Source organism: Prionailurus bengalensis, chromosome D1, assembly GCF_016509475.1.
Source record: "Prionailurus bengalensis isolate Pbe53 chromosome D1, Fcat_Pben_1.1_paternal_pri, whole genome shotgun sequence".
NCBI lineage: Eukaryota > Metazoa > Chordata > Mammalia > Carnivora > Felidae > Prionailurus > Prionailurus bengalensis.
The window spans coordinates 109,408,072-109,433,972 of record NC_057346.1 but is presented as its reverse complement, the minus strand read 5'-3'; the positions used below and the strand labels follow the sequence as shown (position 1 = coordinate 109,433,972).

The 25,901-nt window shown below is 59.3% G+C and overlaps 4 protein-coding genes across 8 annotated transcripts; 2 read left to right on the top strand and 2 right to left on the bottom strand.

Moving 5' to 3' along the window:
- The first annotated feature begins 1,132 nt into the window (after nt 1-1,132).
- Nucleotides 1,133-5,233, top strand: LOC122484483 (FGF1 intracellular binding protein). The gene is made up of 10 exons (XM_043582562.1): nt 1,133-1,375; nt 1,572-1,770; nt 1,926-2,052; nt 2,911-3,011; nt 3,500-3,633; nt 3,968-4,076; nt 4,153-4,216; nt 4,495-4,581; nt 4,670-4,767; nt 5,109-5,233. Exons 1-10 carry the CDS (start codon nt 1,291-1,293, stop codon nt 5,176-5,178), a joined length of 1,074 nt encoding a protein of 357 aa, XP_043438497.1. The 5' UTR covers nt 1,133-1,290; the 3' UTR covers nt 5,179-5,233.
- Nucleotides 5,234-5,404: 171 nt separating this feature from the next.
- CTSW (cathepsin W) lies at nt 5,405-8,809 on the bottom strand. Of its 3 annotated transcripts, XM_043582560.1 has the most exons (10): nt 8,699-8,809; nt 8,347-8,431; nt 7,422-7,535; nt 6,882-7,036; nt 6,692-6,788; nt 6,520-6,600; nt 6,288-6,413; nt 6,025-6,089; nt 5,724-5,927; nt 5,405-5,641 (listed from the first exon to the last, which is right to left on the bottom strand). In XM_043582560.1, exons 1-10 carry the CDS (start codon nt 8,783-8,785, stop codon nt 5,531-5,533), a joined length of 1,125 nt encoding a protein of 374 aa, XP_043438495.1. In that variant the 5' UTR covers nt 8,786-8,809; the 3' UTR covers nt 5,405-5,530. The 3 variants fall into 3 exon arrangements, with proteins under 3 accessions (XP_043438495.1, XP_043438494.1, XP_043438496.1); XM_043582559.1 differs by having other exon boundaries at nt 6,692-7,036; XM_043582561.1 differs by lacking the exon at nt 6,520-6,600.
- A 3,402-nt stretch (nt 8,810-12,211) lies between these two features.
- Nucleotides 12,212-19,754, top strand: EFEMP2 (EGF containing fibulin extracellular matrix protein 2). Of its 2 annotated transcripts, XM_043582557.1 has the most exons (11): nt 12,212-12,375; nt 12,700-12,817; nt 13,048-13,096; nt 13,733-13,939; nt 14,529-14,651; nt 15,122-15,238; nt 15,378-15,497; nt 16,920-17,039; nt 17,127-17,253; nt 17,723-17,918; nt 19,041-19,754. In XM_043582557.1, the coding sequence occupies exons 2-11, from the start codon at nt 12,707-12,709 to the stop codon at nt 19,200-19,202; spliced, it is 1,332 nt and encodes a 443-aa protein (XP_043438492.1). In that variant the 5' UTR covers nt 12,212-12,375; nt 12,700-12,706; the 3' UTR covers nt 19,203-19,754. The 2 variants fall into 2 exon arrangements, with proteins under 2 accessions (XP_043438492.1, XP_043438493.1); XM_043582558.1 differs by lacking the exons at nt 15,122-15,238; nt 15,378-15,497 and having other exon boundaries at nt 12,268-12,375; nt 19,041-19,344.
- Nucleotide 19,755: 1 nt separating this feature from the next.
- Nucleotides 19,756-25,709, bottom strand: MUS81 (MUS81 structure-specific endonuclease subunit). Of its 2 annotated transcripts, XM_043582555.1 has the most exons (16): nt 25,249-25,709; nt 25,031-25,160; nt 24,705-24,790; nt 24,053-24,151; nt 23,862-23,930; nt 23,613-23,698; nt 22,959-23,099; nt 22,685-22,780; nt 22,474-22,595; nt 22,280-22,377; nt 21,595-21,711; nt 21,402-21,497; nt 21,108-21,236; nt 20,929-21,032; nt 20,282-20,365; nt 19,756-20,189 (listed from the first exon to the last, which is right to left on the bottom strand). In XM_043582555.1, the coding sequence occupies exons 1-16, from the start codon at nt 25,381-25,383 to the stop codon at nt 20,123-20,125; spliced, it is 1,659 nt and encodes a 552-aa protein (XP_043438490.1). In that variant the 5' UTR covers nt 25,384-25,709; the 3' UTR covers nt 19,756-20,122. The 2 variants fall into 2 exon arrangements, with proteins under 2 accessions (XP_043438490.1, XP_043438491.1); XM_043582556.1 differs by lacking the exon at nt 20,282-20,365 and having other exon boundaries at nt 25,249-25,617.
- Nucleotides 25,710-25,901: the final 192 nt, after the last annotated feature.

The window sequence follows — 25,901 nt, the reverse complement described above, 5'->3', positions numbered from 1 at the left end:
TTTCCACAGGCCAGTAAAGATTTTAGGCGGGGGATTAACATTTTAAATATGTATGCATTGGGGTACCTGGGTGGCTCAGTCTGTTAAGCATCTAACTCTTGATTTCGGCTCAGGTCACGATCTGGGGGTCATGAGACTGACCCTTGCCTCAGGCTACAAGCTGAGCATGAAGCCTGCTTCAGATTCTCTCTCTCTCTCTCTGCCCCTCCCCTGCACACGCGTGCACTCCCCCCTTCTCAAAAAAAGTAATTAAACTATAATACGCACTAAAAAAATTATTCAGGCTGCTCTGTGTGGGATGGACCCTGGGGAAAGGATGCAGGCAGGGAGATTAGTAAGAACACTGTATCAATGGGAGAGACAGAGCTACGCAGGACTGGACTGGGACAGTGCCAGTGGGGATGGAGAGGACAAAACATCCCAGAAATATTCAGGAGGCAAATCAGCAGAACTAAATGTGAGGAGAGATGAGTCTGGGAGAAAGCTCAGGTTTTGTGGCATGAGAACTGGGTGAATGTTGGGACTTCACTGCGATAGGGACGCAGGAGAGAAACAGATTGGAAAAAGGTCGGTCTGGCTTTTGAGGGGCCTGTAGTGGGGAGACAGCCTGAAAAGACCTGCGGATAGACGGCCCTCCTGATGTGGACTTCCAGGCAGAGCTCTGAGCTGCAGAGGAAGAGAGGTCATCAGTAGGGGGGGGGGGGGGGGGGGGGGGGGAGGGGCGGGGCGGGGTTAAAGCCATAGGAAGAAATGGCCCATGCCCGGAAGAGGTGCTCATCGGCAGGTTGACCTGAGGGACTCCCAGTAAGGGCCCTTGGAAGTCAGGTCAGACCTATTTTTTGCACAGAAAAGATTTAGGAGAGAGACCTGTGAAACCACCACATTTAGGATACGGGTCAAAATAGGGAGGCCCGGAAAAGGGCAGAGAAAGTGGGAGAAAAGCCTGGAGGAAGTGAGAGGGAAGGTTACAGGGGCAAGAGAGACTGGCCGCTGGCCTCGACTCCCAACGTCTTCCTGCAAACTGGGCCAGGATAGGATGGGGGGTTGGGACAGGGGGCGGGGACAAGGGACCTGAGATTGCCCCTCCCGCCGGGGGGAGGAGCCATTCCTCTTCCTTCGCCGCTTCTGCCCCCACCCCCTCTGTCCCGGAAGTGGTCCTTCTCTGGCTCCGGGTGCCGGGAGACGAATCCCCGCGTTCCCGGAAGTAACCCGCCGGCAGCGCGCCCGGCCCGGGGCAGTGCTCGCTCCAGCCGGGGCGCTGCAGCGTGTGCAGCGGGTCTGGGCGTCGCCATGACCAGCGAACTGGATATCTTCGTGGGGAACACGACGCTCATCGACGAGGACGTGTATCGCCTCTGGCTGGACGGTTACTCGGGTGTGTGGGGGGCCGTCTGCGGAGCGGCCCAGAAGGGGCGGTTGTTTGGGCTGGGAGAGGGGGCGGAGCCAGGACTCGGGCGTCCTATGGGGAGGTGGGCGGAGAGAGTAAGGGATGTGTCGGAGTTGGAGCTGGGATCCCCGGAGGGTCTGTGGGTTCGGCCGAGCCGGCCCTAATGCTAGCTCCGACTCCCTAGTGAGCGACGCGGTGTCCCTGAGGGTGCGCTCGGGAATCTTGGAGCAGACGGGCGCGACGGCAGCGGTGCTTCAGAGTGACACCATGGACCACTACCGTACTTTCCACATGCTCGAGCGCCTGCTGCACGCGCCGCCCAAGCTGTTGCACCAGCTCATCTTCCAGATCCCGCCGTCCCGACAGGCGTTGCTCATCGAGAGGTGGGGACGCCCACCAGTCTGACCCATTTTGCAGGCCGCAACTGAGGCCCGGGCCGGGATGGAAAGTTGAGAGCAGGAGGGGCCAAACCTAGGCCCTGCCAGACCCCCTTTCCCCTCCTATATGGAAAGTCAGTGGTGTCCTCTGCCCCCACCAGGTACTATGCCTTTGACGAGGCCTTTGTGCGGGAGGTCCTGGGCAAGAAGCTGTCCAAGGGCACCAAGAAAGACCTGGATGACATCAGCACCAAAACAGGCATCACCCTCAAGAGCTGCCGGAGACAAGTGGGCACTGCACCCCCCCTCTCCCTAACACAACATCCCATGTCCAGTCTGCCCCTTCACTCCGTCCGTGTGGTCACCGCCCCAGCGCCTTTCTCCTTCCCCACCTCTGGTTCTGGCAAGGGCTTCCTGCCCAGTCTCCTCTCGCATCTTTTTGCAACTTCCAAACCGTCTCCTACGCTCTGCGGGAGCTATTCTTTCAGAAGCTCAGATCTGAGCGTAGCTTTCCCCTCCTCATAAACTTTAATTGGCTCCCACGCCATCCTGGATAGTGGCCATACTCTTCGGCCTTGACCTTCTTACTCTCGTGTGATCTGGTCCCTGCCAACCCTTCTTGGCTTACATTTTTCCAGCCGGTGGCTTTCTTGCTCATGCTCCTCCTACTTCCAGGGTACTATTCTTGGCCTTGTCTCCCCCTTGAAGTACAAAGCAGGGGGATTAGATGCCGCCTCCTCCACAAGCCTTTCTGGAGGTACAGGGAGAAGTAACCCTTCTTCTGGCCTTTAGTATCTTTTCTCTGTGTGTCTTGTTCACTCCCTCTGTGCAGCTTAGCATTTGTTCATTTTTTTTACTTCCTGGACCTTAGCCAAGGGGGTCAGTTCCAGCACAACTCCTGGAGAACTGGAGAGCATGATGCTAAAATAGGGGGAATTCAGAGGTAGGAGTGAGGAAACATTTATCCAAGGCAACGTGGTTGAATGGGCAACAGGTATTAACAATTAATAGTTTACTGAAGAATAGCACAGGCTGTGTCGGCCTCCGCTGACTGGATAGATGGACAGATGAGGGAGGGATGTTCAATCAGTTTATTGGGTGACCAGCCTCTGACCAGTCCTCCCTCCTCCCCTAACTGCCCTACAGTTTGACAACTTTAAGCGAGTCTTCAAGGTGGTGGAGGAAATGCGGGGCTCCCTGGTGGACAACATTCAGCAACACTTTCTCCTTTCTGACCGGTTGGCCAGGTGAGGGGCTGGGCAAGGAGCCAGCCATCTCCCCTTCCTGCACACTCTCCTTGGGCCATGAGGCGGCTCTACCTTCCCCACCCCAACCCACTTGATCTTCTGGCTGTACTGGGGATGATTATCCTACTTTTAGTCTGTGCTTTGGATCAGATTGGCCTGGTTTCAAATCCCAGCCTGGCCACTTACCAGTGGGGTTGTTGTGAGATGCTACATACGAAGTCCATGATGCCACCCCTGGGGCTTAGGGAGTACCCAGTAAATCGCAATTCACCCTCGTGGTCTCCCTCTGTATCCCTTAAGAGACCTGGGCTGAAACTTTCTCTTTAGGCAGGTGAGGAAGCCCAGGGAGAAGGGACTTGAAACTTGTCACATAGTGAGTTGGGGCAGAGATAGGCCAGAACTCCAATGCCCAGCCAGTGCTGCAGGTGGGAGCTGCTTGCTAAAAAGGAATCTCAAACCCTGACAGGCCCCCTCTCCCCTCCCTCCAGGGACTATGCGGCCATTGTCTTCTTTGCCAACAACCGCTTTGAGACGGGGAAGAAAAAACTGCAGTATCTGAGCTTTGGTGACTTTGCCTTCTGTGCTGAGCTCATGATCCAGAACTGGACCCTCGGAGCCGTCGGTGAGGCCCCCACTGACCTTGGTGCCCAGATACCTCCCCACCTTCTCAGGGCCTGGCTCGCCACCTGCAGTTTCTCCTGCAGGCCCCAGTCTCCAGCATCCTTTCTCTTCAGTGCCCCCACCGCAGCCACCTCTGGACACAGTCCAGGGTCCCCATGCACACCTTGTCTGCAGACAAAGGGCCTGCTACTTCTCTGCAGCCTGGGACAAATCACTCCGCCTTTCTGACACTTCCTCTTCGTGGGGTTCACTGAGGTGGTGGGTGTGGGAGGCTCAGGAGATCCCTGGAGGGGTTTTTACCCCCTGCCCCAACTCCCTTGCTGGGCCTCCTCCAGACTCCCAGGTGGCTGACATGGATGTGGATTTAGACAAGGAGTTTCTCCAAGACTTGAAGGAGCTCAAGATGCTTGTGGCTGACAAAGACCTCCTGGACCTGCATAAGAGGTGACCCTGGGGAGTCCACAGGGTGGGGCCCGAGTGGGGGCCCAGGCGGCTCTGGGCTTACCCTATCTCCCTGCAGCCTGGTGTGCACTGCCCTCCGGGGAAAGCTTGGCGTCTTCTCTGAGATGGAAGCCAACTTCAAGGTCTGTGGCCCAATCCAGCCTCTGTCCTTTGGGCATCGTCGGCCTCAGTGCACTGTCCCCATTGGGCAACTCTGCTCATGCCGGACATTGACCGGCAGGTAGTCGGCCGCCCCTTCCACCCACCTGGGAAGGGAAAGTCAGCTCCTAGACATTAGGGAGTTATTTGATTGAGGGAGGTGGATAGATTTGGGAAGGGCCCTACCCCTCCTCTGAGCCTCTGGGCTCAGCCTCCAGGCTCTGGGACAGAGGGCAGAACTCCCAGGCTCCTTGCCCCACAGAACCTGTCCCGGGGGCTGGTGAACGTGGCCGCCAAGCTGACCCACAATAAGGATGTCAGAGACCTGTTTGTGGACCTCGTGGAGAAGGTGAGCTGTCCTGCTTGCCGTCCTCTGATTCCCCAACCTGGCCTGTCCCTGGGCTGTACCAATCCTAGATGTTTCCTTGGGCCCACAGTTCGTGGAACCCTGCCGTTCTGACCACTGGCCACTGAATGATGTGCGGCTCTTCCTGAATCAGTATTCGGCATCCGTCCACTCCCTGGATGGTTTCCGGTGAGAGACCCCAGGCCTCCTTTCCAGTTTGTCCTTGCCGTAGCCAGCCTTCTGCCAGGGCCTAGCCCTCCTGCAGACCCAGGGTTCTCTGTTCTGTCCTAGGGGTGGAAGTCTCTCTGTGGGCTCCACCTCTTAGAAGCTGTGACCTGACCTTGGGTAGGTTCCTTAAGCTCTCCATGTCTCCGTTTCCCCCATAGAACCTGGAGATGGTGATGATAACGATCATAAGAATATTACGAGGCGTGAAGGAGCACTTAGGCACAGGAAGCTCTCAGAGCAGTGCTCAGAAGCAGTAGGGATTCAGTAGAAGGCAGCCGTCACTGTTACTTTTATCATTACAGGCACCAGGCCCTCTGGGACCGCTACATGGGCACCCTCCGTGGCTGCCTCCTGCGCCTCTATCATGACTGAGGTCCCCTCCCGCCACCCTGCCCCCACAGACAATAAAGTTGCCATGACTTCGGAAGAGCCTGTGCATGGGAGTGTGCGTAGGTGAGCACGCATCTGTCTCTAAGGGTCAGGTGAAAGAGTACACGGCTGTACGTGTCCGTGGGCCCCACAGAGACTAGGATGGGTCGGCGCACGGTGTCGGTGCCCTCCCCGCCCATTTCCGCACCCCAGCTGAGTACGCTTGGAAGCCAGGGAGCTTATCTTGGTTTATTCAGGCCGTAGCAAGATTAAGAGGACGGGCAAAAGCCTTGGGTAGGGCTGGCGAGGAGACAGCTGGCATAGCAGGACAGAGCTGAGGGTCAGTCGCGCAGGCTCAGGGAGGGCAGGACACTGGGCGCTTCTTCGCTGGTTGGTCCACACGGGCAGTGAGTGGGTACTTGGTGATGCCACAGGTGTTATTCCCTCGGTACAGCCGGAAATAGCCCTAGGAAGTTGAGGGGACCTCAGGGCCAGAAGGTAGGGGGAGGCCTACCCTGCCTCGTCCCCCGAGTAGGTCTCCTTCTCACCTTCTCACCCCATTTGGTGCCCCAGGAGTTCTTCAGGATCCAGAACGGGATTGAGCGGCGAGATTGAGGCTGGGCTCCGGCTGCCCCTGCCCGCCTGTCCGCCACTGACTCGCTCTTCCCAAAGCCCACAAGCAGGACAGAGTGGTCCACGAGGAAAGGGTCACAGGAGGTGGGCGTGGCCTCGATCACACCCTTCTTGTATAGCTGCAGCGGCAGAGGGGCTGAGTCTGAGGCCACCTCCCCTAGATGCCTCTCCCCACCCCCACCCCCACCCCCACCCCCATTCCAGATCCTGTCCCACCTTCAGGAGCTTCATATTGATGGTCACGGTGATGGGGCCTTGGGTGGCCAGGTACCAGGCGATTTCTGGGGGTGGAAGGTGCCATTAGGCCTTGCTTGCTCTGTGCCCTTTGTTCTTGGCTCGTGGTTCTACCTCCCGTCCCCACCCTCCACCTCTCTGTCCCTCCATCTCTGTCTGCAGCCCAGTCTGTTTGTCTCTATCCTGGTCTGTCTGTCCCTGTCATTCTCCCCCCATGCCTGCCCTTGTCTCCCCTCTGCCCCCACTCTGCTCGTTGTCCGGCAGCATGATGAAATCCTGGATCCAGGCCACCTTCTTATGCTTCTTGGCCAGGCACCGGTGGGGTTTGACCTGCCCTTGGAATGGGTAGTCCTTTTCGCTGGCCAGCCCACCTGGAGATAAGCAAGGCCGGGGAGGAGGCTCAGCTCCTGAATGTGGCTCCCACCTCCCCCCTCCCCCCACCTCCACCACAGCTGCCCGGAGAGGCAGGGCACTCACTGTTGTTGAGGACGGTTATGAACGCATCCCAGACGAAGCCGCCCCTGCAGCCATCCCCACAGCGGCCACAGTCGAGCAGCTCTGGTGCAGGAAGGGACAATGGGGGTTGACTATGCCCTGGCCCCCCGCACCTCCCTCTCCCCCGTCACTTGCCCCGCTCCGTCAGCCATACCCTGCACGGAGAGTTCTACGGACTGGCGGTATTTGATGCCCCACAGGGCCTCGATGTTGCCTGCCGCTGCCATGGCCCAGCAACAGCTGCAGCTTTCCTGCACGAGGGGGGCAGCAGAAGAGATTTCTGGGCCTTGCCCCCGCCGTCCCTCCACCCCCAGGGCTGGACTAGGCCGGACTGGGGCAGGTACCTGCTTCTTGACGGATGAGATGACTCCATCCAACTTCCGCCAGTCACAGGTTGGGGGCACTGACTCCCCCCACTCTTCAGACCCTACCTCTCTGCCCACTTTGGGAGCCTCTCCATCCATCCTCCGATGCCCGTAGAGCCGGCCAAACTCCTCCTCTGGGGGTATAGACAGGACCACCAGGGTCACAACTTAGACCCCTTCTCCCCCACATCCTGCCTCGCATACTCCAACCATCCACATCCTCGGTTATTTGAGTCCCCATAATACCCTGGGAGACCGGCGTGGATGTCGAGGCCCGGAGAGCAGCCAGATTTCTTCCTAGGATGCATCCCCGTGCACTTGCTGCCTTGCTCCTGAACTGGGCTGGGGCCCAGACCCGACCCTGCTCTCTCTGGCTTGGGGCAAGCAACCAGGCCTCTGGCCCTCAGGGTTCCTCTCTGGGAAATGAAAGCTGAACGTCTGCCCCGTCCATCTGCCAGGATCCCTGGAGAAGTCACTGCTTCCCCACCTACCACCTAGCGTCCAGGAAGTGTCCGTTACCTGTGAGGTCACTGAATGGAGTCACCCCAAACTCGGCTGTGCCTAAGTCTTCCTCCTCCAGCTGCTGAGCCTGGGCCAGGTTGTGTGCAAAGATGTCCAGGCGACGAGCATACTCTGGACCAAAAGAGAGTTGTCTTAAGCTGCCTCCTAAGCCCCCGTGGGCAGGAAGTGGCCGCTGGCTGGGCATCCTACCGCCCACACTCACCCAGGTGAGCGTTCACTCTTCTCTTGTGGCCGCTGCAGGCCAAGGAAGTGGCTCCCCAGCCTGTCTAGGGTTGGGTTTTCCCCAGAGGCAGCAAGGGGGACATCTCTGCCCACCCACGGAGAAGATAAGTGAAGGGTCTGAAGGAAGGCAGAGTGACTCAGAAAGGAAAGGTGGGTGATCAGAGACTGGCTTCCTGCCAGGTTACATTCTCCACCTCCAATTCACACCTCTGATTGCAGGTTCGGAGCTGAAATACGATGAAGGTGGGGAAGGAGTGGGGGTTCAGGCCCATGGCATGGGCAGCTTGGCCTGAGAGGTGTCCACAGACCACTCCCCTGTGGAAGATGAGACCCAGAGAGGGCAGGGGCAGGGCTGCGACTTCACGTGCATGGAGAGTGAGTTCCCAGCTTGGTGTTTCTGAGTGAACTCACGGCAGCAGTCAGCCCGCTGCCTGGAGGCAGAGGAAAAGTGGCTGTGGAGGCGAGGGGTCCTCTCGGCCCAGGGCAGACCCCCCGACAGCTGCTGCCTGCCCTCCAAGTTCATAGCAAAGAATGATTAGGAATGATTATACGTTTAGGAAACCAGGGAGGGCACCCCCAGCCATGCCACTGTCCTGCTGAGTGCCTTTGGCCAAGCCGATTCCCCACCCTGAATCTTGATTTCCTCATCTATTAAATGGGAGAAGGGGGTTGGGCCGGAGATGTACATGCCCCGTGATACCTTCTGGGTTTGAGTAACTCCGGTTGTACTGGATCTGGAACAATGTGAAGGCCTGTTTCAGCTCCAGCGGCTGGGGTCCTGGGTCCTAGCAGGGAACCAAGGGGGTGGGGAGTGGGAGGGGAGAGCGGGTGAGGAGTCATTGCTGGGACCCCACCTCACCCCAGCCTTGCAGGGATTGGGCTGGGGATCAGCAGCTTAGCCTGCTCTGTCTCCCCGAGCATGTCAATCACTTTTCCAGCCTTAGTTGCTCCCCCCTGAGAAATGGGAATGAGGCTGTTGTTTCTGAAAGGGTGAGACCCAGGCATGGGATTTGCGGGAGGAAGGGTATGGGAAGCAGGTGGGGGGCACTTACCTGGCTCCTAAGGGAGCTCTTGATGCCTTGAGCCAGGCCGGCCATAGACAGGACCAGGAGGCAGGAAAGGTAGACAGTCATTGCCATGATGCTGCAGACAAGAGTACTGGGAGCAGGAAGCTGTGCAAACCAGGCTGGAGGGGCCGAGGGGGCGGAGCTGGAGAAACCACGAAGGGGAAACCAGGTTGGGAGGGGTGGACCCCTCCACACAGGAGCTACCTCAGACCTTCAGGCTTTTGTCCTATACAGCCCTCTGTCTGCCTGTTGCCCACTCCACCCTTCTTCTTTATTCAGCAGAGGCCCTCTGTCCACCCTGTTCTGGGCAATTCTGGGATACAGAGGTGGATCTGTCCTTAAGGAAACAGGAATAGACAGATCCTAAGTGAGGAGTGACCGTGTACGGCCATCAGTGTCATGACGGGAAAATCCAGGGGGCTGTGGGTGCCACGGGCTCCTGACACCTGGGTCGGGGTGGCGGGCGGTCAGTGCCCCCTGGAGAAGTGCTCTTGCTCATCCTGGGAAGCTCAGTCAGCTCAAGGGTCACCCTCCAAAAAGCCTTCCCTGTTGCCCCTCCTCTGATGTAACCAGCAGCCCCTTGAGCCCCTGCTGTGCCTGTGCCCGGCTCGGCATCTGCCTCCCAGCCACACAAGAAGCGTCTGATACACCTGTGTCCTCAGCACCCAGCACAGGGCTGGGCACAGAGCAAGCTTTATGGATGTTCGTAGACCGAGCGATTGGTTGTTGGCGGGTTTTGAACAGGAAAGTTCAGGCTCTAGGGTACAGTAAGCGGCAGCTACTGCCTTCTAGTCCTCATTCTTATCACAGTCTGGGGTTGGAGACGAGGGGTCTGGGTGGGCCTGAGGGGCCAGATGGGGTGCAGAAGGGGTGAAGGCAGGGGAAGTCTGTGCCCTGGAGGTCAGGAGAAGCGTCGCAGGGAGGCAACTCCGAGTGGCAGGTGCACTGAGGTCTCAGCACAAAGATGGAGGCTCAAGTCTGGCCACCTGCGCCCCCAGCCATTCCCCTCTCAGCCTCGGATCCTCATCTCGCAGTGGCAGCAACAGTGCCTTTGAGTGGGATGACCGTGGGACACCTATGACCCCGGCTGGCACAGAAGAGGTGTTCAAAATGGTGGGCTGTTAATACTCTACTCTGGGGCAAAGAACCCAGAGAGTCTTGGAATCAGAGCGCCTGAGTTCAAATCCTGTCCTTCCCACTCTGGCTGTGCCTTGGCAAATTTCAGCCTCTCTCGTCTGTGAAATAGGGTGATACCGGTACCCCTTCCCTGGCTGGGCAGGAGGATTGCATGAAATGCATGCTGGTGCCCAGAAAGGTTATGTATCTTAGTAATAACTATTATTTTTATTTTTTAATGTTTATTTTTGAGAGAGAGCACAGAGGAGGGGCAGAGAGAGGGGGGGACAGAGGATCTGAAGCGGGCTTGGGCCTGACAGCAGCGAGCCCTATGTGGGGCCTGAACTCATGAACTGTGAGATCGTGGCCTGAGCTGAAGTTGGACACGCAACTGAAAGCCACCCAGGCACCCCATTTTTTTAAGTTTATTTATTTTCTAGATAGACTCGGGAGGGCCAGAGAGGGAGGGAGGGAGAGAGAGAGAATTCCAAGCAGGATCCGCACGGAGCCCAATGCGGGAACTCACAAACTAAGAGATCGTGACCTGAGCCGAAGTCGGCCACTTGACCGAGCCACCCAGGTGCCCTAAGAACTATTACTTTGGTTATTTTTTAATTACCGCTTTATTGAGACATAATTCAGATGCCATAAAATTCACCCTTTTAAAGCGTACAATTCAGTGGTTTTAGCGTATTTGCATAATTGTGCAACCATCACCACCATCTGGTTTCAGAGTATTTTCCTCACCCCAAAAGAGACCCACGTCCATTAGCCCTCCCCTTCCCCTGGCAAACCCTAATTTGTCACCCAGATTTGTCCATTCTGGATGTCATATATACGGGATATGAGGACCTTTGTGTCTGGCTTCTTTCACCTTGTGTAGTATTTTTTCAAGATTTATCCTTGGAGCACATATCAGTACTTCATTCTTTTTTGTGGCTGAATAACATTCCATTATATTACCACATTTTGTTTATCCATTCATCAATTAATGGGCATTAGATTGTTTCTACGTTTTGGTTTTATGAATGGCGTTGCTATGAGTGTTGTGTATAGATCTTTTCCTACGGACACAGGTTTCCAATTCCCTTGGGTATATACATGGGCGTGAAAGTTCCGGGTCACGTGGTAACACTCCGAGGTCCTTCCAAACTTTTTCAAAGAGGACCACAGTGTATGAGGGTTCCAATTCCTTCGTATCCTCGCCAACACTTGTTATTGTCTGCCTTTTTGGTTTCAAAGAGCTATTGTTGTTAGCGTCCTCGCCCCTGTGGCTGGGAAGGGTGTGGGGGGTGGAGGGTACACTCTTCAATGAACCCCAAGGGCTGATATCGGTACCCACGTGCCCCCGTCGGCACACCCTCTCCCTGGGCGGGGCCGCACTGGGGGCGGTCGCGAGGATAAACAAGGGTGGGAAAGGGAAGGGAGGGCTCAACAGTTCCCGCACGTCTTCGGCCCCACGCGGGAGATCCCTGCACTCGCTGCCCTTTCCCGTCTGGCCCCGCCCTGAGACGTGGGCAGGACGAGGCCCCGCCCCTTCCTGGGAGCCAACTCCGCCTAAACTCCTCCCCGAAAGGCGCGCCCTGCTCGGGAGAGAAGGCCGAACCCCGAGGTGGCGGGGGAGGGCGGGGGAAGCGTTTGGGTGGGAGGAGGGCCGGTAAGGCACTGGCCCCGGACCCTGGCGTCCTGTGCGCCCAAGTTCAGCCCTGCCCGCCTTCTCAGGGGCTTCCATTCATTCTGGGCCAAAAGGGAACTGCCGCCCCCGCTTCCAAACTGTTGTAGTTTCCCAGATGGATTGTTCGGAGGAGGCGGTCCTGGAGTGAAGGGACCACCTGGCTGACAGCCCTAGAGATGGAGGCGAGAAGGAACAGACGTGAACAGTTCTGGGCCTGGGAACGTCCTCAGGCGAGGGTCTGGGGACCCTGAATGAAATTTTGGTGTTTACACAGTGACTGTCCGGGTACACGGAATAAAATTCTGGAGGGCGTAGAGTGAGGGTCCGGAAGCCCCGGGATTAGGTGGGGTCCAGGTGCCCAGGATGACTTTCTGGGAGGCGCAGAGTGTGGAGGCCCCGGCATTTAGATGTGGGTGCACAGGATGGAATTCTAGGAGCCCAGATTAGCGTCCAGGTGCACGGGATGACATTCTGGGGTGCGCAAAGTGAGGGCCTGGGGGTTCCCCTGGTTGAGTCTGGGGGCCTGGCATCAAGGCCATGCCCCCAGGATCGGGCGCTAGGGGGACCCTGGCCCTGTGCCGGGAGGCGGCTCCGGGCAGCGCCGCGGGGGACCGGGTGGGGGCCTGCGGCTGGCCGGGGGCGGAGAAGCGGGGGGTCGGGGTCCCTCCCCCTGGCGCGGGCTCAGGAATCCGCCGAGGGGCGGGCGGAGGCGCCGGGGTGGGCCGCGCCGCGGCGGGCGGGCGGGCGGGGGGCGCTTCCTGGGGCCGCGCGTCCAGGGAGCTGCGGCGTCCGCCCGTCCGTCTGCCCGCAGGCACTGCCCGAACCAGCCGAGCCTCCGGAGACCCGGGCCGCGGGGGCGTCGCGGGCTCAAGTGAGTGGCCGTCCGTGGGGGGAGGGCGCGAGCCGGAGTCTCGGCCGAGTCGGCGTCAGCGCAGAGCCGAGAGGCCCGCGCTCCTCGGCCCGCGCCACAGGGGGACCGGGCGGGGGCGGGGTGGCCCCGGGGCGGGTGGGCCCCGAACCCCGGCCTGCGGGAGGAGTGGGCCCGCGGCCCTGGGAAGCTCCGGGGCCCCAAGCACAGTCCGGAGCGGGAGGCGGCTCGGGCCAGGGCTCGGAGTCCCGGTACAGGGAATGGGGGGTGCGTGGCAGAAGTTCCCTAACCACCTCCCACCCCACCCCCTCGCCCACCACCTCCCAGCCCCAGGATGCTCCCCTTCGCCTCCTGCCTCCCCGGCTCTCTACTGCTCTGGGCGCTGCTGCTGTTGCTTTTGGGGGCAGCATCTCCCCAGGATTCGGAGGAGCCGGACAGCTACACGGTGGGGACCGTGGGGCCACTGGCCTGGGATGGGCTGGGTAGGGACACAGAGACCAGGATCCTGGGGTGGCTGCTGCTGGGGACGATTCTCCCCTCCCCTGGTTGGTGGAGCGGCTGGGGGGCCATTGTTTGGAGCAGGCTGGGAGGGTGGCCAGGCTCAGGCCCTGATCTTGGCCTGGTCATTTGAAGGGGACTGGGAAGGACTACTGGCCATCTCTGGTCCCTTTGTAGGAATGCACAGATGGCTATGAGTGGGACCCCGACAGCCAGCACTGCCGGGGTGAGTGCGCCTGGGGGACCCACCCCCAGGAACTGGGAAGGGGATTGCGGCCTCAGCTCCGAGAGCAGCACTGGGAGCCCGATGACCTGTCCTCTGCCCAGCTTGGCTTGGCGGAGGCCAGCTCTGATTCCCTGGGGGCCAGCTCAGTTAGAGGTGGAGAAGCCATGCAGGCCCCTCCCTCTCAGAGAAACTCAGGACACCCTGCCCCCACCCCTCAGTAGGCAGGAGAACAAACAGGGCACTGCCCAGAGGAGTTGGGTCCTGGAACCTCTAATCACTCTTCTATGTAGCTTTGTCCCATCACGTCCTGGGAGGGCAGTGTCTGTGGGGTGGGTGAGGAGGCCTGCACATCACTCTTGGGCTGAGCCAGGGCCAGGGCTTTGGGGAGGGATAGAGACCCTCTTGGGGGAAGAGAATGGGGGTGGGGGGGACTATGGGAACAGCCACCCCGCCCCACCATCAGCCCTGGCAGGCTTGGGGAAGGGTCCTGGGCAAGCACCTTTAGCTTGTTGAATAGAGAGGGAAGGCCTTGCCTGGGTCACACAGCTTATAGAAGGCCAAGCTGGGCTCCTGCCTGCCACCCACCCCACGGCCAGCCCAGGAGACTGGCTGTGCCCAGCAGACCCCTCTCTACAGATGTCAACGAGTGCCTGACCATCCCCGAGGCCTGCAAGGGGGAGATGAAATGCATCAACCACTATGGGGGCTACCTGTGCCTGCCCCGCTCAGCCGCTGTCATCAATGACCTTCACGGCGAGGGACCACCACCACCAGTGCCCCCTGCTGAACATCCCAACCCCTGCCTACCAGGCTACGAACCTGATGAGCAAGAGCGCTGTGTGGGTGAGTGAGGGTCACCCTGACGCAGGGACTTCGAGTCCTCCTACCAAGCATCTGTCACTGCATCTTAAAAACTCAGACCTCAGTTTCTCCCTTGCTCGAAAGCCTCTTCAGGGCTACCGGGATGCCATCCAGATCCTCGCTTTGTGTGGGGCCTGCCACACGTGGCCCCGGCTCCTGTCCCACTGCTCCAGCCAGCATCTGGAGCCCCCTCCCCGATTGCTGGACACACACTGCAAGAGCTCTGCTTCTCAGCTTCTGTCTTCTACCCTCTTCCTGATCTGGACCCCGCTTCTGGGTGCCACGGGCTTTGGAGGAAGGCCCTGGAATCAGTGTTCCTGGGAGTATGGGCAGGGCCTTACTTCCTAATGTCCCTCTGGCATGGGAATGTCCCAGGTGAGGGGTGCCCTTCCTGTTGGCTCCCAGGCTGACGGACTGTTGAGTCGAATCCGTGAGCTCCTTTTTTGAGAGTTCTGGTGTTACTCACACACCCCGTGAGTGGTACCTGACCTGTGTCTTCCCGTGTTGAGGTATCTGTCATGTTGGGTGGTGCATGGGCTCCCAAGTGGGGGCTGAGTGGTGTCTCCTGCAGACGTGGACGAGTGTGCCCAGGCCCTGCATGACTGCCGCCCCAGCCAGGAGTGCCATAACCTACCTGGCTCCTACCAGTGCACCTGCCCTGATGGCTACCGAAAGATTGGGCCCGAATGTGTAGGTGAGTCCGGGGAATAGACCCTCTAGTCTCTGCCTTGTGCCCTTGACCTGGCTCTCACCTTGCACCTGTTCTGGCCCACCGTCAGGCTTTGCCCCAGTCCCCCGCCACCTCTGCCTTCCTGTCGCCGGTCACAGGACCGTGAGGCTATATGTCTGAGTCCTGGCTGACCTGGCCCAACCCAGCCCCCCCACCCCGGCCCCAGGCAACACTGTGGGCGGTGAGGGGGTGCCTCGGTGGCTCAGTCGGTTAAGCATCCAACTCTGGCTCAGGTCACGGTCTCACGGTTTGGGAGATCAAGCCCCGCGTCAGGCTGTCAGCACGGAGCCCACTTGGGTTCATCTGCCCCCCTCTCTCTGTCCTTCCCTAACTTGTGCACTCTCTGTCTCAAAAAAAAAAAGACTATCAGTGGTGAGTCCTCGAGGCCCGCGTGACTTGTGCCCTCTGCGCTCTTTCCTCTTCCTCCACCGCAGATATCGACGAGTGCCGTTACCGCTATTGCCAGCACCGCTGCGTCAACCTGCCCGGCTCCTTTCGCTGCCAGTGCGAGCCGGGATTCCAGCTGGGGCCCAACAACCGCTCCTGTGTAGGTGAGGCTGGGCCGGGCCGAGCCAGCTCCTGGATCCTGGGCAGGGTGGTACGGGGCAGAGGAGCTCTCTTTCTGAGCGGCCTAGGTAAAGCGGGCTGCTTCCTGGCTTTCACCCCTCCCATCTTGCCCTGCACTTCCAGATGTGAACGAATGCGACATGGGGGCTCCGTGTGAGCAGCGCTGCTTCAATTCCTATGGGACCTTCCTGTGTCGCTGCCACCAGGGCTACGAGCTGCATCGGGATGGCTTTTCCTGCAATGGTGAGAGCTCCGCATCCACCGCGTGTGCCTCTGTTGCTGTCCCGGGTCCCGTGCCGTGCCGCGTTTTCTGCCACACGGTCGGTGGTCCTTTGGACGCCTCCGGGTCACATCCGTTCTGCCCTCGTGGACCTCCTGTGTATTCCACCCTGGGGCTGATTGTAGGGCACCTGCAGACCCGCCCACCGGGACTCCCAGCTGGGGCGGGAAGGCCCAGAGGGGAGCAGCAGGAAGCACGGAAGCTCAAGCTCGGCGGGGAGACCCACAAAGGACGTGGGTCCTCCCCTCTTTGCGGGTCAGGTTGCCCTGCATTCGAATCCTGGACTAGGGCAAGCCACTCTCGTGAGCCCATTACTTCTGTAACATGGGGTTGTCTTGAGGATGATGTGGGGAGGTGACAAGACAGGCTTCGTCAAGTTCCAAGCCACAACGTGGTTTGGTTTGGTTTTTTAAGTGTATCTATTCACTTTGAGAGAGACAGAGACAGAGCGAGTTGGGGGAGGGGCGGAGAGAGAGAGAGAGAGAGAGAGACAGAGAATCCCAAGCAGGCTCTGAACTGGCAGTCCAGAGTCCGACGCGGGGCTCGATCCCACGAACCGTGAGATCATGACCTGAGCCGAAACCAAGAGTCGGATGCTTAACTCACGGAGCCCCCCAGGCGCCCCCCCAGGCCACAACGTTTTAAGGCGAACTACCATTTATTGAGAACCTTGCCTGTGCAGTGCATTTCCTGTATATACTTGGCCACATTTAATCCTGCCAACACCCCTTTGATGTAAGTATGAATGTTTCCTTCCTCTGGAAAACGAGCATGGTAATATCTCCCCTGAGCTTTAGTGGGAGGATTGTTAAAAAAAAAAAAAAAAAAAGTGAGCATAACATCCTTCAAACAAAGGGAGGTTACGTGACTTGCCCAGGGTCATACAGTTAGGGCAAGATGGCACCAGGGTTCCGCTCCGGACTTCTCACTCCATGTCAGCTGGCCATGTACCCTGTTTATGTTCCGCTTTGCCACTGTGTAAGGCCCCACTGATACCTGGCTCGGTGCTGGGCATCATGAGGAGAGCCAGAGCAGAAAACCTGGCTCCTGCCTGTGCAGCTCGCAGTTGGCAGGACGGGACTGTATGCTTAGGCTGACTGTGGGTTGCAGGAATTGGGCGAGTTGCCAAACCTATAGATTCCCAGTGCTCTCGTGTAGTATCGCCTTGCAGTGCTGGGGCAGAGAGGCCTGTGGGCCGGGCGGTCTGGGCAGATGTTTCTTTGAATCCTCTGTCCCCTTACTGAGCTTTGCTAGGCTGGTCTCATCCCCCTCTGTCTTTCCACACTGAGCCTGACATCGGGCCGGGGCTCTCTCTGTAACCGTTCGTGGGACCGGATGGAGAGGATTGCCCTTGGCCCAGAGCCCTCCTCCCCACTCCCCCTCAGATATCGATGAGTGCAGCTACTCCAGTTACCTCTGCCAGTACCGCTGTGTCAACGAACCCGGCCGCTTCTCCTGTCATTGCCCGCAGGGCTACCAGCTTCTGGCCACGCGTCTCTGCCAAGGTACGGGTTGCCCCGGTGGGGCGGGCAGGGTGGTATCGGGGGCTGGTGGCCTGACGTCTGGGTTCCAGCCCCTTTCCGCTGACACAGACATTGATGAGTGCGAGTCGGGCACACACCAGTGCTCTGAGGCCCAAAGCTGTGTCAACTTCCATGGGGGCTACCGCTGCGTGGACACCAACCGCTGCGTGGAGCCCTACGTCCAGGTGTCGGACAAGTGAGTCCACTCGCACAGCTCCCCCCTACCCCAGAAACTGCAACTCTCAGAGGCCTCTGCTATTCTGCCTGGCTAGTGCCTCGAGGGCCGATGGGAGTTGTAGTCTGTCACGGCTAAACCATGCATACTGTTCTAGCAGGAGTGGGAGGATCCTTTGGGGATCCCTATTTCTTTATTATTATTTTTTTAATATTTACTTTTGAGACAGAGCGCGCGAGAGCATGAGCGGGGAGGGTCAGAGAGAGAGGGAGACACAGAATCGGAAGCAGGCTCCAGGCTCCGAGCTGTCGGCACAGAGCCCGACGCGGGGCTCGAACTCACGAACCATGAGATCGTGACCTGAGCTGAAGTCGGACACTTAACCGGCTGGGCCACCCAGGCGCCCCTGGGGATCCCTATTTCTAGGGGTGGGGCCAAACCTGGGGTATGGGCTAGGACCTCATTCGTGTCCTCATCTCCGGGTCTCTAGTCGCTGCCTCTGTCCGGCCTCCAACCCCCTGTGCCGGGAGCAGCCCTCGTCCATCGTACACCGCTACATGAGCATCACCTCGGAGCGGAGCGTGCCCGCCGATGTGTTCCAGATCCAAGCGACCTCTGTCTACCCTGGCGCCTACAATGCCTTTCAGATCCGTGCGGGAAACTCGCAGGGGGACTTCTACATTAGGGTAAGGCTCTCCCCTAACTCCACCCTTCAACTGATATGCATAATCCAAAATTGAATTCCAGGAAACCCTAAGTGGGAGACTCGGCTTTACCACCATGTCCCGCCTCTTCTTTCAAAGCCCCGCCCCGTGGGAGGTGCAATTTCTGTAGAAAGGTAGGGGTATTCTAAATTCCCTTGGTACAAACTGCAGGTTGTTAAATACAGTTCTCACGGGGCCTTCGGACGCTGGGGTTTGAGTCCCTGCACCGGCTTCCATATCCGGCCTCAGATTTCTTGACCTTTAGAACAAGGCACTGGCATGAGAGGCCAGCCCAGGTGACAGATGCAGCGGAGTCTGAGGAAGGCAAACCGACGAAGCTGGGCCTTGGAGAGAGAGGCAGTGGGGGTTGGTGCGGGGGCCTGCGGTACAAGAGTCCAGCTCTCTGCCTGTGGAACCGTTAGGAGGGAGGGGTCCAGGTGGGACTGACAACAAGAGGGGTCCAAGGGGTTATCGGGTATCAGTTGTTTTCTCTTTCCGAAACTGAATGCTCTGAAGGGAAGTCGGCCTCCTCCAGGTCACCAAAGGCCCCACCACTCCCAAGAGTCTCCCACCCTCGCCTTGAATCATCAGTTGACCCCGGTTAGACAAAGAACTAGATGGGAAAGGTGGGAAGAATACCAGTGGTGGATCGCTCTCTCTCTCTTTTTTAAGTTTATTTATTTTGAGGGAGACGGCATGAGCAGGGGAAAGGCAGAGAGAGAGAGAGAGAGAGAAGGAAAGAGAGAGAATCCCAAGCAGGCCCCGCGCTGTCTTCGTGAAGCCCAATGCAGGGCTCGAACCCACGAACCGTGAGTTCACAACTTGAGCCAAACCCAAGAGTCAGACGCTTAAACCACCGAGCCACCCAGGCGCCCCACCAGCGGGAGATCTCTGAGGGCAGGAGCCTGGGGGCACGAGAGAGGAGATGTCACGGGTGTCACAGAGCCAGATGAGGGCCTGGAGTCCCAGCCTGGCTAGGGCTTTCTACTTCAAAGCAAACTGGTTGTGGGTGCAGGAAAAGGGACAGGGAGGGGATGCCAGGGCAGGGTCTTGGCACGTAGGTTGACACAATCTGCATGTCCCCCCACCCACTGTGCCCTGCAGCAAATCAACAATGTCAGCGCCATGCTGGTCCTCGCCCGGCCTGTGACAGGCCCCCGGGAGTACGTGCTGGACCTCGAGATGGTCACCATGAACTCCCTCATGAGCTACCGGGCCAGCTCTGTACTGAGACTCACCGTCTTCGTGGGGGCCTACACTTTCTGAGGTGTGGGTGGGGAGCCCTCAGGGAGGGAGAGGTTTCCTGCAGCCGAAGAGCCGGGGGCTCAGGGATGACTGTGTTCGGCTAAAAGGGAAGATGCTGTTGTGAAGAGTAGAAAGAGAAAGGCAATAAAGGGAGAAAGAAGGAGTCCTGGTGGCTGAGGGGGGTGGGTCACACTGTAGTGAACCCCAGACCGGGGAAGGGACCAGGCTGTGGGAGGAGGGTCCACCACCCACAGCGGCGGGAGTCTCTGTTCAGGCTGAGGGGGCCCCGTGGATAAGAACTGGGAACTGCAGCCCCAAGCCAGGATTGGTCTAGGTACCACGCACATTAGAATCGCTCTGAGAAGGTAGGAGGTAATAAGGCTACAGACTCCAGGACCCAGCCCAGAAATTGGGGTTTGACTGGTCTGCAGGGGGCCTGGGAAACCCCACTGTAGACGATGGAAGCCTTGGGTTTCAATCCCAGCTTGGCCTCAAACTGTCAACTTGGCTCGACCCTCGTGGCTTCCCGCGCCTCTGTCTTCCAATCCATAAAATGAGGCAATTAGACTATGAGTGCTTTCCAAACTTTTCTTTTCCAAGCTACAGAACCTCTCATCAAAGGAAATTTTATTTGATCAGGGAAGTCTGATGACCTAGGACTAGATTCCAAGCTGCAGTGCCTTGCTTACTCCATCTCCCGGGTGGTCTCAGTGCTCCACCAGGGAGCCCTAGGGTCCTGAGGAGCTCGGTTTAAAAATCACTGGACCTGCCGGTCTCCCCAGTTCCTGCCTGGATATTTCACAAGGCCCCTGGGGCCTGGCACCACCTTCATAATACATAAGGCTGCAAATACTTCTACTTTTATCGTAGCCCAAAAGATTCCGATTAAAAGGCTGGCTAGCCTGTGAAGGTGGGGGCTGGAGTCGGCGTCGTGGCGTGGCTCAGGTCAGGGGGCCGTGGCTGCAGTAGAGCTGGGACAAGGTCCTGCTCAGAGCGGGTCCCAGATTCCTGCACAAAGAGAGAGGCAGGTGAGGCTCAGGCCCCGGGCCGGAGCAACCCAGCCCCAGCCACTCCCTCTGGGTCCTTTTCCTTGCCGTCACCTCTGCAGTTGGCCGCACTTGATGGTGCTCAGCAGCAACTCCTGTTCCTTGGGGGTGGCACAGGCATCATAGGCGGCCAGTAGGCTGGGGGGGGGGGGGTGGGCACAGGCGTCATAGGCGGCCAGTAGGCTGGGTGGGGGGTGGTGTTTGAGTTTCTAAAGCTTGACAACAGCGGACGGCTGGCCCACTTTGAGTGGTGAGGTCAGCATCATGGGGGACAGGCAGAAGTCAGCATGGGGTAGAGGGGTCAGGACCACTGCTACACTTCCTGAGCCTGGCATTCAAGGCCCTGTTCTATCCAGCTCACACTCCCTTCGTGCTGCTGCAAATGTTCTCCAAGTGTGGCCATTCTTGGCCCAGTCTTCATGGCCCAACCCCTCCTCCAGAAGCCTTCTCTGCTGCACCAGGCAGAATGTCTCCCTCCCTTCCCTCCCTCCTCCCTCCCTCTTAGTGGCTGAGATACTGTCTGGTCCTAGCTGGCTCTGTTTTCCTTGCCATCTGACGTCCACTAACTCCTCTCCGTGAACTCAGCCGGGTCTGTCCAGCCCTCGAAGAGCCAGACCCCTCTGCAAAGCACTGGTTGAGCTGAATTCCACGCAGGTAGGGCAGAGGCAGAGGACCCCTAAGGGGCTCTGTTGCAGGCCTACCTGGCAGGGGTGCTGTACCGGTCCACTATGGCCGCTGCCTTCTCCCCACTCACACCGCGCACCTGCATCAGCTGTCGGGCGAACACCTCGCGCACTGACTGGGCCTGGGACGGGGGAGGACTGTATCAGGAGTGGTCTGGGGCTGGGCCACCTAAGGAGGCGCTGGGTAGAGGCAGTACCTTGTTCTTGATGGCTCCCGCGTTGAAGTCACTGAAGGTGAGGAGTGAGCAGAGAGGATCTGGAGAGGGCCCAGGCCTCGATTCAGGGTCCCCGGAGGTTCCCCAGGGGCGACTGCGTAGGGTATGGCCCTGAGGGAAGAGGGGACTGAGGCCAGGACAGAGCTCTAGGGGACAGCCCCCAGCCAGTCCTTGCCTGATCCTAGGCCTCTGTGAGCCAGCCGGAGAAACAGAGGTTTTGCTCCCTCACCTTCCTTGGGGGAAGCCCAGGGCTCAAGGACAAATACACCCGCTCACCTGGTAGAGTCTCTGTAAGCCCCGCGTCATGAGGGCCAGGTAGGCAGCCGACTCCTTAATGTCCGCTGTACGCTTCACAAAGAAGCCGTCGATGACCTGGGGAAGAGGAGCCCACCCAAGAGAAGGAGGGGATCCTGGCGGGAGCCGTGGACCACGGGGTCCCTGCCAGCCTGGCCCTGCCCCCTCGGCTCACCTGAGTGTTGGTGACAGCCTGCAGCAGCGTGCTCTCTGGAAGGCTGAGGTTGTTCGCCGAGCAGTGCTCCTCCACCAGGTATATCCGGTGCCCCAGGCCACAGCGCTTCAGCCGGAACTGAGGAGGCAGACAGACGGGCAGGGTCAGGCCCGGATGCCCACCTGCCAGCTGTCTGTCTGTCACGCTCAAAATCGTCACGGGACCCTGGGCCCACCAACCCACCTCCTCACCCTCCCTAGCGTCTCTGCCTGTCCTAGAGCGGCCTCCACCTTTGCTCGCACTGTTCTCGTTGCACGGACACCCCTTCCACCATCTCTGAATGGTGCCCGTTCTTCAAACCTCTGTTGGCCTACACATGGCCTGACTACGCAGTTAGCCCAGCAGCCAGCACCGAGACTGAGCTGCTTCCGTCCCGCTCCTGGAGCTTTGGGTCCTATTTATCCCGGACTGCAGGGGCCGACCGCCCGAGGGTACCTGAATACGCTCCTCAGTCCGGTCCAGTCACCCTGAGCCCTACCCGCGTGCCTGCAGGGGCTCCACGGGTCGGATCTTGGGGCTGCTTGGGTGCACCTCTAACGGGAACTCTGCTCTGAGGCCACCCGGAAGTGCCCCGGGCTCCTCTGGGCTGAGGAGGAGCCCTAGAGCAGACAGGGAACTGGGAGCACAGTGAGGCCAGTATGGGAACCTTCTGCTCGTGGAAGCGGCCATCCATGATGCTGCTGTTCAGGTCGTCCAGCCGCTTGCGCTCCACGATGTGGTCCAGGACGAGCTCCCCAGGTCTCGCTGCCAGGAAGCCAAGAAGGGTTCTATTGGCTTGCGTTTCCCACCCCCCAACTGGGCCCGGCCTCTGCTACCTGCCCTTCCGTCCATGCCCCTTACCTGGGTCTCCGGGCTCGGTCTCCTGCGCCACCCACACGAAGTCCCCAACGTGCAGCTTGCGCACCGTGTGGGTGACACGCAGCCGCTGTAGCTCGAGGAGCAGCTCTTGCCTGTGCCCGGCCCTGGGGTTGCGAGACAAGGGGCCTAGATCAGGACGCCTGATCGTGCCGCCTCCCAGCATCCTCCCCCTCGCTTCCCCCACCCCACTCACCCCTTGGCTTCACCGATGTCCACACACAACAGCACCCTGTACTCTCCAGGCCTGAGCTCCAGTGACAGCTGCTGGGCACTCCCTTCGCTGGCGCCACTACGAGGCGGGGAGGGGGTGTTGGTGTGTCTGAGGCCCGAACACCAGTGCCAGGCAGGTTCCCCCCAACAACCCACAGTGGGTGGGGCAGCTCAGCTATAGCTGACGGAGACAGGGTTGGCCTCATTTCTGGGACCCCTTTTTCTCCCCTGCTGTCCCCCTCCCCGCTCCTCCTCACAGCTCAGCGGAGGCTGCTCCTGGCTCTTCTGGCTCCGCCCCAGGGGGCTCCTCTGGTCCGAGGCCCACATTCAGTGAGCTCAGGCCCTCTGACTCAGCCAGCTTCTGGGCCAGCTCCAGACCCTCAGGGGTCAGTGAGTACCTGGGAGATGGAGGAGAGGAACACAGACCTCCCTTTTTCACTCACACCTGGCAGGCTCTCCCGCCGGCCCCCAGCGAGGCTGGCCTTGCCAGCCTCGGTGACCCTGCACAAACAAGTCCAGTGGCTTCCACGCCCCCATGCTGTGTTCTTGCTCCCCAGATCAGCATCCTGTGGACCTGCCCAGGGATATTTCTCAGTCTGCAACAAGCACATCTCAGACAGACTTTCTCTCTCTCCGGAGCGCCTTTTCTGCGTCTCTCCCCACTACGTTCTGAGACGTGTCAAATGCCGTGTCCTCCAGCAAAGCCTGTCTGCTCTTACAGTAACCTGTGGCACCCTCTCCTCTCGGATCCTGCTGGTACTCCAACAGTGGGGGCTCCTGGGAGTACAGTCTTCCCTCCCCCACCTATCTCAACAGCACGAGGCCTGAGATTAGCTGGGTGACTGTAGGGCCCCACTTGGAACATCATGCCACATCTCCCCCCCCCCTGCACCTCCTGTAGTTGACCCTACCTGGCTGGCTGGTGTGTCCTGAGAACCAGGTTCCTGTGGAGGAGGGAACGGAGGGCTGGCCAGGGTCGAGCACTCCCAGGGGCCGCCTGTCCACAGGGGAGGAGACCCTTAGAAAGCTGCTGGTACTACCACACGTCCAGCTCCCTGGGCCCCAAACCACTGCTTGCTCCCAAGAAGAGAAGTCTCTGGTGGACTCGGGGTCTCATCAAGAGCCACTCGGCTCCACCCTTTTCCCATCTCAGTGCTCACCCTGGGAGTTTTCTGGGCACACCTCCGCAGAAGCTCCTCCTTGGTCAGGAAGCCATGACCACTAGGATTCTGGAACCAAGGCAGAAATGTAACCGAGGCGGGTTCAGCACGGGGGCCAGTCCTGTCGCTTCCAGGAGCCTCACGCCCCACTGCCCGACTTCCCCTGACTCCTGGGACTACCAAGCGCTCACCAGGTGTTCCCTGTAGAGCAGAAGCAGGACTGCCCGGGCTCCCGAGTGCCGAGTGGGCCGGTAGCTGCCACGGCCTCCAGCTTTGGGCTGGGCTGAAACCTGAAAGATACACGGCGCCTTTGAAGAGGAAAACCCATGAGCCACCAGAGACTGAATCCCTGGCAGGGCTGGGGTTCGGGTTCTAGCGAAGCGCCCGGCTGCAGACAAGTCACGCAAGCTGCCTCTGTTCCCCTATCTGTAAAATGGCTCAGATGATGGGCCGGCCTGTAAAGGCTGCAGCGAAACGGTGGATGGTTGGAGTGGGGGATGGGAGCAGGAGGGGGGGTCAGGGGTGGAACTGGCCTGACCCAGCCTCAGTTCTACCATCCACTGCACAACAGAAGTAGTAAGGAAAAGCCAACAATAGCAATGCCCACGACTTACTGGGCTTGGCCCCCTAAATAGCCTGATCGTGGAACTCCTCAGCTGACTCTGTTACCATTCGGGATCTCCATCCACAGAGGAGAAAACGAAGTATGAGGATAAATCATTTGCCCAAGGCCAGGCATGACTGGTGGGAGATCTGTACCCAGGCCTGCTAAGGCCCCCAAGCCACAAAATCTTACTCCTGCTGTTCCCATTTTCCTTTTCACTACCCTTGCCCACTCCTCACTGGCACGGAAGAGTCCTGGGCTCTGGCAAGTGGCCCTTCTGGGGCTGGACTCTTCTCTCCAGATGGTGAACTTGGAGCATGGTCACCTGCGGGAGCAGAAGACAGTCAACCCCACGGAATCCCACAGGTGGGAAGGTCTGAGACGCTGCCAGCTCACGTGGTAGGTGAGACAGGTGAGGCTCCGTGTGTAAGCCAGCCACTAGCCTGAGGTTAAACAGCAACTTGGACGTGAGTGAGGTGCCCGAAGCTAAGGCATACCAGATGATTATGGAGACTGCTCCTGGGGGGAGACTCGGGGACCACCGACTCCTGACCCCAGCGCTCACCGCCTGATGCTCTGTGCTGCTGCAGCCGCTGATCCAGCATACGGCAGAGCCTGTCTCCGAAGTGTTGTAAGATTTTTGCTTCCTTGCCGCTGCGCAGAGGCAGTGGGTACCGCCGGAGGGAGCGCAGCGCCTGGCGGCGGTAGGGGTACGGTACTAGGTCAGGGCGGGCCTGGTGGTCTGGTTCCGCCCGCACCTGTCCCCATTAAGCCGGGACCCACCTTCTGAAACACGAATTGCGTTCGGCGCCCCCTACTGGCTGCCTCGTCCCGCCATTCGGTTAGCCAGCGTATGAAGAGCGGGTTGGGGCAAACCGGCAGCGGGCGTTTCCGGCCCATGCGGACCGGCGCTGCCATGAGCCCCAGGGCGGGTCCTCTGGCGCCTCGCGCCGACGGGAATGGGACGCCGCCAGTTCTGGAGACGGGATTCGAACACCTGACTCGAAAGGGTTAGGGCGGAACCTCTCCAATCACGTGGTCCCACGCGGGGCACTAACTAGACGAGCCTCCCGCTGCCCTCCCCGCCCCTGCAGTACTCCAAGTGGTTGGTGCTGAGAGCTTTCTCTATACCCTTTCACCCCCTCGCCCCTCCCGGCCCAAACCAGCCTTCGGGACGGGCCCCACCCAGACCCTCGGAGCCTTGACCCGCCCTTTCCTCCATCCCAGATTCAAGAGTGGGGTCCTCTTTGTGCGAGACAGGAAGGCGGACAGCGCCCCCGTGTGGCTGGGAGGGCTGGCTGGGGTGGTTCTTAACACCGAGTAACCTGAGGCTGTCAGTTTCAGTCTCACCTTTGCGGAGGAGGCTGGAGAGGGGGTTTTCAGAAACGGAGAGGTGGGGGGGGGGGAGGGACAAATGAATACAGATATATTTGCAG

Excerpts from the sequence above, each read along its gene's own strand:
- EFEMP2 (XM_043582557.1), top strand. The coding sequence starts at position 12,707 with ATGCTCCCCTTCGCCTCCTGCCTCCCCGGCTCTCTACTGCTCTGGGCG. Across the intron at positions 13,097-13,732 it reads CGACAGCCAGCACTGCCGGG|ATGTCAACGAGTGCCTGACC; the intron begins GTGAGTGCGCCT and ends CCCTCTCTACAG. Across the intron at positions 13,940-14,528 it reads TGAGCAAGAGCGCTGTGTGG|ACGTGGACGAGTGTGCCCAG; the intron begins GTGAGTGAGGGT and ends TGTCTCCTGCAG.
- MUS81 (XM_043582555.1), bottom strand. The coding sequence starts at position 25,383 with ATGGCAGCGCCGGTCCGCATGGGCCGGAAACGCCCGCTGCCGGTTTGC. Across the intron at positions 23,699-23,861 it reads GTGCCCAGAAAACTCCCAGG|GCGGCCCCTGGGAGTGCTCG; the intron begins GTGAGCACTGAG and ends CCCTGTGGACAG. Across the intron at positions 20,366-20,928 it reads CGGTACAGCACCCCTGCCAG|CCTACTGGCCGCCTATGATG; the intron begins GTAGGCCTGCAA and ends CCCCCCCCCCAG.
- LOC122484483 (XM_043582562.1), top strand. The coding sequence starts at position 1,291 with ATGACCAGCGAACTGGATATCTTCGTGGGGAACACGACGCTCATCGAC. Across the intron at positions 1,771-1,925 it reads CAGGCGTTGCTCATCGAGAG|GTACTATGCCTTTGACGAGG; the intron begins GTGGGGACGCCC and ends TGCCCCCACCAG. Across the intron at positions 4,077-4,152 it reads CTCCTGGACCTGCATAAGAG|CCTGGTGTGCACTGCCCTCC; the intron begins GTGACCCTGGGG and ends ATCTCCCTGCAG.
- CTSW (XM_043582559.1), bottom strand. The coding sequence starts at position 8,785 with ATGGCAATGACTGTCTACCTTTCCTGCCTCCTGGTCCTGTCTATGGCC. Across the intron at positions 6,090-6,287 it reads GCTGCCGGACAACGAGCAGA|AAATCGCCTGGTACCTGGCC; the intron begins GTGGGGGCAGAG and ends TTCCACCCCCAG. Across the intron at positions 5,642-5,723 it reads GCACCAAATGGGGTGAGAAG|GGCTATTTCCGGCTGTACCG; the intron begins GTGAGAAGGAGA and ends TCAACTTCCTAG.